Source organism: Hyla sarda, chromosome 3, assembly GCF_029499605.1.
Source record: "Hyla sarda isolate aHylSar1 chromosome 3, aHylSar1.hap1, whole genome shotgun sequence".
Lineage (NCBI taxonomy): Eukaryota > Metazoa > Chordata > Amphibia > Anura > Hylidae > Hyla > Hyla sarda.
The window spans coordinates 238,260,255-238,271,709 of NC_079191.1; the positions used below are offsets into that span (position 1 = coordinate 238,260,255).

The 11,455-nt window shown below is 40.6% G+C and overlaps 1 protein-coding gene across 7 annotated transcripts in view; it reads left to right on the plus strand.

The window, feature by feature from the left end:
• Positions 1–11,455, plus strand: part of FIG4 (FIG4 phosphoinositide 5-phosphatase) — a 653,436-nt gene that overhangs the window by 176,062 nt on the left and 465,919 nt on the right. For all 7 annotated transcript variants that reach the window (XR_008891311.1, XR_008891312.1, XM_056566306.1 and 4 more), the window contains exons 7-9: positions 7,103–7,254; positions 8,941–9,069; positions 10,903–11,003. Coding sequence is in view for 5 of the 7 variants with exons in the window: in XM_056566306.1 (XP_056422281.1) it covers positions 7,103–7,254; positions 8,941–9,069; positions 10,903–11,003 (382 nt within the window). In the remaining 2 variants the exon portion in view is untranslated. The remainder of the gene's footprint in view (positions 1–7,102; positions 7,255–8,940; positions 9,070–10,902; positions 11,004–11,455) is intronic.

The window sequence follows — 11,455 nt, forward strand, 5'->3', positions numbered from 1 at the left end:
AACACTGAGTTTGTTACTTAACTCAGTTACTCAACTCTCAGCATGCAGTGACAGCCAAAGGCCATGCTGGGACTTGTAGTTATGCAACAGCCGGAGCCATACTACTAAAACTCCCAGCATGCTCTTTAGTTGCCCTTGCATACTAGGGGTTGTAGTTATGCAACAACTGGAGGCACACTGGTTGCAAAACACTGGGAGTTTGTTACTTAACGCAGCAAAACTACAACTCTCAGCATGCACTTACAGCCAAAGGGCATGCTGGGACTTGTAGTTATGCAACAGCTGGAGGCACACTATTGCAACTCCCAGCATGCCCTTTGGCTATCTGTGCATGCTGGGGGTGCCTCCAGCTGTTGCATAACTACAAACCCCAGCATGCACAAAGTACCAAAGGGCATTCTGGGAGTTGTAGTTGTGCCTTCTGCTGTTGCATAACAACAACTCCCAGCATGCCCTTGTGTGCCTGCTGGGAGTTGTTGCTTAACAACAGCAGGAGTCCAGCCTTACCTCCTGCTGTTGCGCAGTTAAGATCCGCCCGCCGCCTCTGCTGGAAAAAATACGAGACAACAGTCATTTTGTATGCAATTAAATAGTGGGGTGAAAATCACAGAAGAATTGTGAGAAAATAGTCACACACAGGTACAGACACTATATTAGGAACTACACTAACTTTACAACCCCTGTAGCATAGTCAAAAATAATTCCTGGAATACCCCTTTAAGGATCGGGGATGCAGGGCGTATGCATACGCCTTGCGTCCCCAAGAGGTTAATGACCAAACCCCATTTTTAAATCAGGCATATGTCTCCTTATGTGGTAATAACTTTGGAATACTTTTACTGAGCGATTCTTACATAGTTTCTTCATGATATATTGTACTTTATATTAGTGGTAAATGTTTGTTGATACATGCAGCAATTTTTATGAAAAATGGGAAAATTGTTTTGTTTAGCATTTTTTTAATGACATTTAATGTGCGATAAAAATGTGTTTATTTATAAATAACACAAGGCTTTATTAGAAGGGATATTTATTTTACACTGTATTTACAAATGTTTTGGCCCAGATTTATCAAACTGTGAGAGAAAAAGTGGGGATTTTACCCCAGCAACCAATCACATCTCAGCTAACAAGCTCTGGTAAAGTGAAAGCTGAGCTGTGATTGGTTGCTGTGGGAAAATCACAATTGTTTTCTCTCACACAGTTTGATAAATCTTGGCCTTTATTTTTATACTTTCTACTTTCACCTGTTCTACTATGCTTATTATTCGATTGCAGGCTTGGAGCACAGGTGGCGCTCCAGAAGCACACACTCTGGTATTCTGAAGATTCTTGTGCTCCCTTCAGTGTTGAGGGAAGTGTATGCAGTCTCAGCTAAACAGGGAGGAGCTGTGAGCTTCTGGGCAGTGCAGACGCTGGATTCTTTAGGGTGCAAGAATCTTCAGAACTCCAGTGGAGTGAAGAAGCAGCTGCAGCCATAGCATCATGGGATCATGTGATCACGGTTGGATGGCATTATAACATTATGTTGTTATTAATTATTTGTCTTTTAAAAATAGATGTATGTTTTCATGTATGTGATGTTTTTACTATATATTCCTTTTGTTTTTAACCCCTTAAGGACTCAGCCCATTTTGGCCTTAAGGACTCAGACAATTAAATTTTTACGTTTTCATTTTTTCCTCCTCGCCTTCTAAAAATCATAACTCTTTTATATTTTCATCCACAGACTAGTATGAGGGCTTGTTTTTTGCGCGACCAGTTGTCCTTTGTAATGACATCACTCATTATATCATAAAATGTATGGCGCAACCAAAAAATACTATTTTTGTGGGGAAATTAAAACGAAAAACGCAATTTTGCTAATTTTGGAAGGTTTTGTTCTCACGCCGTACAATTTATGGTAAAAATGACATGTGTTCTTTATTCTGAGGGTCAATACGATTAAAATGATACCCATTATTATATATTTTTATATTATTGTTGCTCTTAAAAAAAATCACAAACTTTTTAACCAAATTAGTACGTTTATAATCCCTTTATTTTGATGATCTCTAACTTTTTTATTTTTCCGTATAAGTGGCGGTATGGGGGCTCATTTTTTGCCCAATGATCTGTACTTTTTTTTGATACCACATTTGCATATAAAAAACTTTTAATACATTTTTTATAATTTTTTTTAAAATAAAATGCATTAAAAAAGTAGGAATTTTGGACTTTTTTTTTTTTTTTCGTTCACGCCGTTCACCGTACGGGATCATTAACATTTTATTTTAATAGTTCGGACATTTACCAAATATGTCTATAAAAAATGTTTTTTACGCTTTTTGGGGGTAAAATAGGAAAAACGGACGTTTTACTTTTTTATCTGGGGAGGGGATTTTTCACTTTTTTTTAACTTTTACATTTTTTTACATTTTTTTTTACACTTGAATAGTCCCCATAGGGGACTATTCATAGCAATACCATGATTGCTAATACTGATCTGTTCTATGTATAGGACATAGAACAGATCCGTATTATCGGTCATCTCCTGCTCTGGTCTGCTCGATCACAGACCAGAGCAGGAGACGCCGGGAGCCGGACGGGGACCTCCGTCCGGCGTTCTGAATGATCGGATCCCCGCAGCAATCCGATCGTTCATTTAAATCGCGAACTGCCGCAGATGCCGGGATCTGTATTGATCCCGGCACCTGAGGGTTTAATGGCGGACGCCCGCGAGATCGCGGGCGTCGGCCATTGCCGGCGGGTCCCTGGCTGCGATCAGCAGCCGGGATCAGCCGCGCATGACACGGGCATCGCTCCGATGCCCGCGGTTATGCACAGGACGTAAATGTATGTCCTTGTGCGTTAAGTACCACCTCACCAGGACATACATTTACGTCCTGCGTCCTTAAGGGGTTAATTGATGCTGCTATGTTGAATTGAAAATTTGTTCTTTAACCCCTTAAGTTCTTTAACCCCTTTTTCACCTTAAGGACTCAGACGTTTTTTGCAATTCTGACCACTGTCACTTTAAACATTAATAACTTTGGAATGCTTTTAGTTATCATTCTGACTCAGAGATTGTTTTTTCGTGACATATTCTACTTTAATATAGTGGAAAATTTTGTGGTAACTTGCATCCTTTCTTGGTGAAAAATCCCCAAAAATGAAAAATTTGAAAATGTTGCATTTTTCTAACTTTGAAGCTCTCTGCTTGTAAGGAAAATGGATATTCCAAATATTTTTTATTTTTATTCACTTATACAATATGTCTACTTTATGTTTGCATCATAAAAGTTACGAGTTTTTACTTATGGAAGACACCAGAGGGCTTCAAAGTTCAGCAGCAATTTTCCAATTTTTCACAAAATTTTGAAACTCGCTTTTTTTCAGGGACCAGTTCAAGTTTGAAGTGGATTTGAAGGGTCTTCATATTAGAAATACCCCACAAATGACCCCATTATAAAAACTACACCCCCCAAAGTATTCAAAATGACATTCAGTAAGCATTTTAACCCTTTAGGTATTTCACAGGAATAGCAGCAATGTGAAGGAGAAAATTCACAATCTTCATTTTTTACACTCGCATGTTTTTGTAGACCCAATTTTTGAATTTTTACAAGGGGTAAAAGGAGAAAATGTATACTTATATTTGTAGCCCAATTTCTCTCGAGTAAGCACATACCTCATATGTCTATGTAAAGTGTTCAGTGGGTGCAGTAGAGGGCTCAGAAGCGAAGGAGCGACAAGGGGATTTTGGAGAGTACGTTTTTCTGAAATGGTTTTTGGGGGGCATGTTGCATTTAGGAAGCCCCTATGGTGCCAGAACAGCAAAAAAAAAAAAACACATGGCATACCATTTTGGAAACTAGACCCCTTGAGGAATGTAACAAGGAATAAAATGAGCCTTAATACCCCACAGGTGTTTCACGACTTTTGCATACGTAAAAAAAATAAATCAAAAAATTTCACAAAAATGTGTTTCCCCCCAAATTTCTAATTTTTGCAAGGGTTTAATAGCAGAAAATACCGCCCAAAATTTGTAACCCCATCTCTTCTGAGTATGAAGGTACCCCATAAGTTGGCCTGAAGTGCACTACGAGCGAACTACAATGCTCAGAAGAGAAGGAGTCATATTTGGCTTTTTGAGACCAAATTTTGCTCGGGGGGCATGTCACATTTAGGAAGCCCCCATGGTGCCAGCAAAGCAAAAAAAAAAAACACATGGCATACCATTTTGGAAACTAGACCCCTCGGTGAACGTAACAAGGGGTTAAGTGAACCATTATACCCCACAGGTGTTTCACGACTTTTGCATATGTAAAAAAAATTTATTTTTTTTTTACCTAAAATGCTTGTTTTCCCCAAAATGTTACATTTTTAAAAAGGGTAAAAGCAGAAAATACCCCCCAAAACTTGTAACACAATTTCTCCCAAGTACGGCGATGCCCCATATGTGACCCTAATCTGTTGCCTTGAAATACGACAGGGCTCCAAAGTGAGAGCGCCATGCGCATTTGAGGCCTAAATTAGGGATTGCATAGGGGTGAACATTGGGGTATTGTACGTCAGTGATTCCCAAACAGGGTGCCTCCAGCTGTTGTAAAACTCCCAGCATTCTTGGACAGTCAACGGCTGTCCGGCTATACTGGGAGTAGTTGTTTTGCAACAGCTGGAGGCTCCGTTTTGGAAACAGTGGCGTACCAGATGTTTTTCATTTTTATTGGGGAGGGGAGGGGGGGCTTTGTAGGGGTATGTGTATATGTAGTGTTTTTTACTTTTTATTTTGTGTTAGTGTAGTGTTTTTAGGGTACAGTCACACGGGTGGGGGTTCACAGTAGTTTCTCGCTGGCAGTTTGATCTGCGGCATAAAATTTGCCGCAGCTCAAACTTGCAGCCGGATACTTACTGTAAACCTCCGCCCATGTGAGTGTACCCTGTACGTTCACATTGGGGGGGGGGGGGGGACATCCAGCTGTTGCAAAACTACAACTCCCAGCATGCGCTGACAGACTGTACATGCTGAGAGTTTTAGTTTTGCAACAGCTGTAGGCAGACTGGTTGTGTATCACTGAGTTTGTGACCTTACTCAGTGTTTCACAACCAGTGTGCCTCCAGCTGTTGCAAAACTACAACTCTCAGCATGTACGGTGCATGGTGTACAGTGATTGCTGAGATTTGTAGTTTGCAACAGCTGGAGGCACACCGGTCGTGAAACCCTGAGTTAGGTAAAAAGAAACTCTGAGTTTCACAACCATTGTGCCTTCAGCTGTTGCAAAACTACAACTCTCAGCAGTCACCGACAGCCAACGGGCATGCTGGGAGTTGTAGTTATGCAACCAGCAGATGCACCACTACAACTCCCAGCATGCACTTTAGCTGTTTGTGCAAGCTGGGAGTTGTAGTTATACAACAGCTGAAGGTACACTTTTCCATAGAAAAAATGTGCCTCCAGCTGTTGCAAAACCATAAGTCCCAGCATGCCCATAAGGGAATGCTGGGAGTTGTGATTGTCTGCCTCCTGCTGTTGCATAACTACAGCTCCCAGCATGCCCTTTTTGCATGCTGGGAGCTGTTGCTAAGCAACAGCAGGAGGCTGTCACTCACCTCCTGCTGCTGCTCCGCTTCAGGTAAGTCCCTTGCCGCGGCCGTCGCTCCTGGGGCCCCGATCCCAACATTAATGCCGGGGATCGGGGTCCCCAGCACCCGGGGTGCACGTCCCGCACCCGCTCACGTGCTCCGGAAGAGGGGCGGAGCGGGTTGTGGGAGTGACACCCGCAGCAGGCGCCCTGATTGGTCAAAGATCTGCGGCCATCGCCGACATGGGGGGGCATAATGACCCCCCTGGGCGATATGCCGGGATGCCTGCTGAATGATTTCAGCAGGCATCCCGCTCCGGTCCCCAACCGGCTAGCGGTGGGGACCGGAATTCCCACGGGCGTATGGATATGCCCTGCGTCCTTAAGGACTCGGAAAGCAGGGCGTATCCATACGCCCTGCGTCCTGAAGAGGTTAAAGTGTTAATTCCTTTGGGTATATAACCTGAGGGATTATCCCAATTGACATGCCTGATGAAGCTGGCATTCGAAACGCATTACATCTCGCACAATAAACAGACCTGGTTTTACATTCGTGGTTCTGCCAAATCCATTTGTCCGGTGTCGGAGTTATTCCTGTGTTATTTCCTGTCACTTTCCTGAGCCTGTAACCTAATAAGGAGAATATTGGACAAACGGAGCAGCAAATCTGGCGACAAAGTATCATTTTCATCAATGTCACATGCACTGACCAGTTAGTGCAGTTGACACTGATGACAGATTTCCTTTTAAATAAATAAGCAGCTGTAAAAAAAAATCCAAAAGGCTGGGTTCACACTAGCCTAGCCTAGCTTTCAGATCGGGTACTTGCAGCTGTTATAAGGATGTCAACATGTGTTTGTATTAGGCTAGTATGGAACCCAGCCTCATAGTTTTCTACTATGTATACAGGTAATCTGTAGTTCAGGCTGTTGAGATCACAGAGGGTTACTTATGGCCATATTACACAACCCGACCTGCTAACCAATATCCTGGATCAGCGCCCATTTACCGAGCCTATTACATGGCAACCAATGCCTAATCTTTGAGTGTGGCCCTATACTTTTATCATTTGTCCGCCACACATGCGCTATTACACAGGGTGATGTGTGGGAGACAAACAACAATAAAATGTAAAACCTGCCAAAACCATGCGAACAGGCGATGAATACGTTTGTTTACTGATCACTGAGCCTTTTTACAGGGCAATTATTGTACCGTCTAATAGTGCCATTAGACTGGGTGCAGGTGTATCCTCCTCCCATCTAATATCAGGATTAGTTATGCATGTGCAGCTTCTTAATGTAAACAAGTGTTATTTGCTGACAGTACAAAGTGTATTAGAAAGTTGTAGAAGTTTTCATTCATACAGTGATTATGTACTGAAAGGATACATTTCTGGCATTCATTCCAACCCAGGGGTTTCATCCATTCAGGAATAATCCAACTAATATCCTGTTGGATTTTTTTTTTAACTGTTCAGTAAAAAAAAAAAAATTGCTTTGACTTTTTTTTTTCTGTCTTTGTTTTATTCACTTCAGTTATAGTTATGATTTGAGCCATTCTCTTCAGTACAATCTTACAATTCTTCGGATGCCCGCTGAGATGATAAAGTCTGAGATGGCAACTCAGACACGCCAGGAAGGTTTTGATATATTTGAAGACGAAGCATTAAGCAACCATGGAGGAAGTTGTAAGTATATCTCAATTGAGTGAAATGTAAATGTACATAGTCACTAAGGCTGAAAAAGACTCGGCAGGCACTATTGCAAAAATCACTGGGCTATAGGCATATACAGTTGTTGTGGGAAGTGCAGGTCCATGTGTGTAAGTGACCACTGGGGGTGCGTATCTCTAGTCTAAGCAAAAAAAAGTATTGCAGTCTATGAAGAGGAAAGCAAGATCGCGCTCACCTGGTAGAATAAAAAGTCATTTTTATTATAACTTCATTAAAACATTCAGGTGCTAGGGTAGGGAGACACGGTCAGCATCCGCTGACTGACCGGATGAGGCGAGGCAGCGTTCCTTTCGAGGTTCTGCCCGCTTTCTCAAGCCTCAAGGCATGTTTGGTATTGGTAAAATTAGAGAAAAACAAGACTTTATAAATGTGTTAAAGGTCTTCTCTATTCTTTCATATACTGTAAACATGTTAAAGTTAACCTTTTTGTGAGTTTTTACTCTGGAAGAGCATAATATTTTTCATCATGCAAATCATCTACTCCCTTTAATGTTGCAGGCCTTTGCAGTTCTGTCTTAACACTATTACATAACCAGCAAATTATAATTATTTCTATTTCACTGTGCATCTTTTGAAGATGATTAAGCATTGCTGGAAAATGGATAGGATATAATGAGGCATGCTGACATTTTAGTAGCTGATTATTCTTAGTACCCTTTCACCATATAAAATGGCAAGAGATGGGATTGGTTTCAAGAAACACCACAGTCTGTTTAAACTAGCTACATGTACTGAAGTACTGCAGGCAAGAGCATGTATTATATATAGATGATCGTGTATGTGTGTGTATACACACACATATATATATATATATATATATATATATATATAAATAATCTAAATATCTTGAGAAGGGATATGCAAAGCAGGTCAGTCGCACCGCTTTGTCAGGTAGTTTTCCCTTAAAAATCCAATTTTTGACTTCAACTACTGAGTTTAAGATACTGAGAGGTAATGCCATGCTAGAGCTCTATCCAGAAGAAAAGAGTATCCATCTACAGACAGTGCTGTTTTGGGGTTGTTGCCCCTCATCAGCACAGATCAGAATGTTCTGTCTTGGCTTGTGGAGGAGACTTTTTCTAGGTATCCTCCCTGACCTGTGCAATAGTTATTTGCAGGGAGGGCAAGAGAGGAGCTGATATTTAATTTAGTAGGCTTAGTAGTTAAACGGAAATCTGCAAGCGTTTTAGGACCATTGGAAAAAACAAACAAAAAACACAATTATTTTAAAATAACATAACATTAACATGAAAGCATGATTGAAACAATAGGTACTTTTCTGATTGTTTTCCCTTTAATAGCGTAATAGATGCCACTGAGTGGCATCCGTCACCATACGTTCTGTTTGAAAAAACTGTATACTGTGCATTATACATTTTTTTAAACTGGTTGCCTTTTGATGGAAGAGTACACACATAGCAAAGGAGGCCCTGACATAATGGCAATACAAAGGCCAAATCCTTTACCCTCAGGTGAATGCAGGCATGTGCATCTATATGACAAATGTGCAGGGAACTTTATTAAAACTGCTTAAAAGAAAAAGGTCTTGTATCGGGTATTCTTAACATATTAAAACTAATGTTACTGTAACCTTAAATAGTTGTTCATTGATTTGCAATACATTTTTTTTTTACTTTTCAGGTACATTTGGAATATGCAGTGAACCCTACATGAAGTATGTATGGAATGGTGAACTCTTGAAGTGTGTCAAAGACATTGTTCATCATGATTGGTTACTTTATATCATTCATGGATTTTGTGGACAATCCAGTATCCTTTCCAGAACTAAAGAGTGAAACAGAAAATGTTATTCTAACGTCTGTCTAGAAATTACCTTTCTTTAGCAGATGCACATGTTAAAGTTATATAATTTTGTAATGTACAAGTGAGATCTTGTTTCTATCAGCTTTTACTTCATACAGGAAGTACAGTAGTTCTTAGCACACATGTTGACTCTCCTCTACACTTTGCAATGTCAGTCTCCCTTCTCCTCAGCTCTCAGAGAGCCGAGGGAAACAAGTGCAAGGACTGATTGTCTATGTAGTTTTCTGCAGCTATCAGCTCCCCTGCACAAACCTGGAACAACGTGGATTTTTAAAGGTTGTTTTTGAGGGCTATGGGGTAGATTTATCAAAACCTGAGCAGAGGGACCAAGCAGATCGCTTATTTCATTTTTAAAAGGGCCTCTCAAAAATAAGACTCATTCTGGTTGCTATGAGAAACTAGTCAACTTTTCCACTACACAGATTTTCATAATTTTTCCCCTGAGTGTGTGTATTTGTGTATAAATATATGTATGTATGTATATATGTATATGTGTATATATATATATATATATATATATATATATATATATATATATATATATTGTGACAGTGTGGCAAGGAAAGGGTGCATTTCCCACACTGATCCTGCAGAAATCTCCACCTGTGGACTAATCAATGAGGCAGCAGAAAGGGGACGGGTCCTTAAAAGCAAGAGAAACAGAATAATCTGGGCTCTCCCCTAGACAGAAGTGACTGTTAAAGGGGGGAGACACCGTGTCCAGTGCCAGGTGGGCACAGCAAGGGCTGCTGAGGACACAAGCGTGGACTCCCGGAGTGAGAGATGCGGATCCTGTAACATATATCAGGTGGCTGTACGAATGGGACTTTATGTTCAAATGTGAACTGTGTCTTATAAGGCTGCAGGACTTATTGGGTTTAAACTGACAGGGAAAAGCCCATCAGTTATTAGTCACGGCATGCTACATGTGTAGTGAGTGGCTAGACCGCCTAGGAGTTATTTTTATATTTTGTTTATCCTGCATCCCATTTAATAAACCTGGCGAGGAGCCAGAATTGCAGAAAGGACTCATTGTTTGCCGGTTTATTGTGGAAAAACGTGTCCTTTGGCTATGGCAAAGGACGATCCCAGAGTGAAACCCTTTACAATATATGTATATATATCTTTTTTAAGCTATTAGGTTTTTTCACTTTTGGCCGGATATCTCCTTTAAATGGGCACTGTCACCAACTTTATTTTTTGATATGTTGTAGTACTTATGTACTACAACATAGCTCTAATATACTTTTATTATTTTTTTTTTCATTAAAAAGGTTTAATTTACATTTAAAAACTGGCCACTGAAAAAGGACTGATTTTGGAGTGGCAATCAGTCCTTTTTCAGTTAGGCTGCACTCGCTCCCTGCCTGTCAATCCGACAGGCGGGAGCGAGCACATTGGCTCCCCGGCCACTGGCTGGGAGGCCACTCCTCCCGCACATCGCCGCCGCCTCGTTGCCGCCGCTGTCCCTGCACGCCCGCTGCCGGACTCTGCAGTAACTGCAAGTGTAATGAGGGGACGGGGTATGCGGGGGGGAGGAGGGAACGGGCTAGTGCCATAGCAGGGGGGGGGGGACGGGCTAGCAAAAAAATAGTATGGTGGGAGCTACCCTTTAATTGGACTTTTTAAGCTGTATTCTTTTGGAATGTTTTTATATGGATGATATTACGTCACTTAAAAAACAATGCATATATATCCTTTTGCCTATGCAATGTTGGGGTTCTTATTAGGTTATTCTGGTATTCTTCACTTTCATGTTCACCTTAATAATTACATAAGAATTATTAATTTATGGTCGGCCAATCTATGTAACTCTTATGGCCAGAAGATCTAGCAAATTTGCTGGAACTCGTTTCCTAAAGAGGGGAGCAAATTGTGAGGTAATAAACAAGGTTAACATTAAATTGTTAAACTTTGTAAAATGCTAATCATTTGTATGGTAAACTGTTCTGTTTGATACATATTAATGTTGTAAACATTGGAATCCTGAATTATTTCAGCCTCTATTCCATGTAGTTAAGCTGTTCTTTTCTGCTCACAAAGAGGAATGCTCTATTCCTTACATATAGCTGTTTATTAGGATTTGGTTGCTAGGACCACCAAGGTAGTTGCATGATTCATGGTTAGAAGTCTTTCCTGACAACCAAGGAAACTGAGACATGATTAATTCCCTAATAGATACTAAGTCAATGTTTATAAAAATAAAAAAAAACACACAAAACACAGTTTCATGAAATACATGTAATACAGTACCACAAATGTGCATGTTTCTGCTTTAGTGGAATTTGTCAAAATGTATAGATTTCCAAATAGCTTACAGTGCGATATAGGT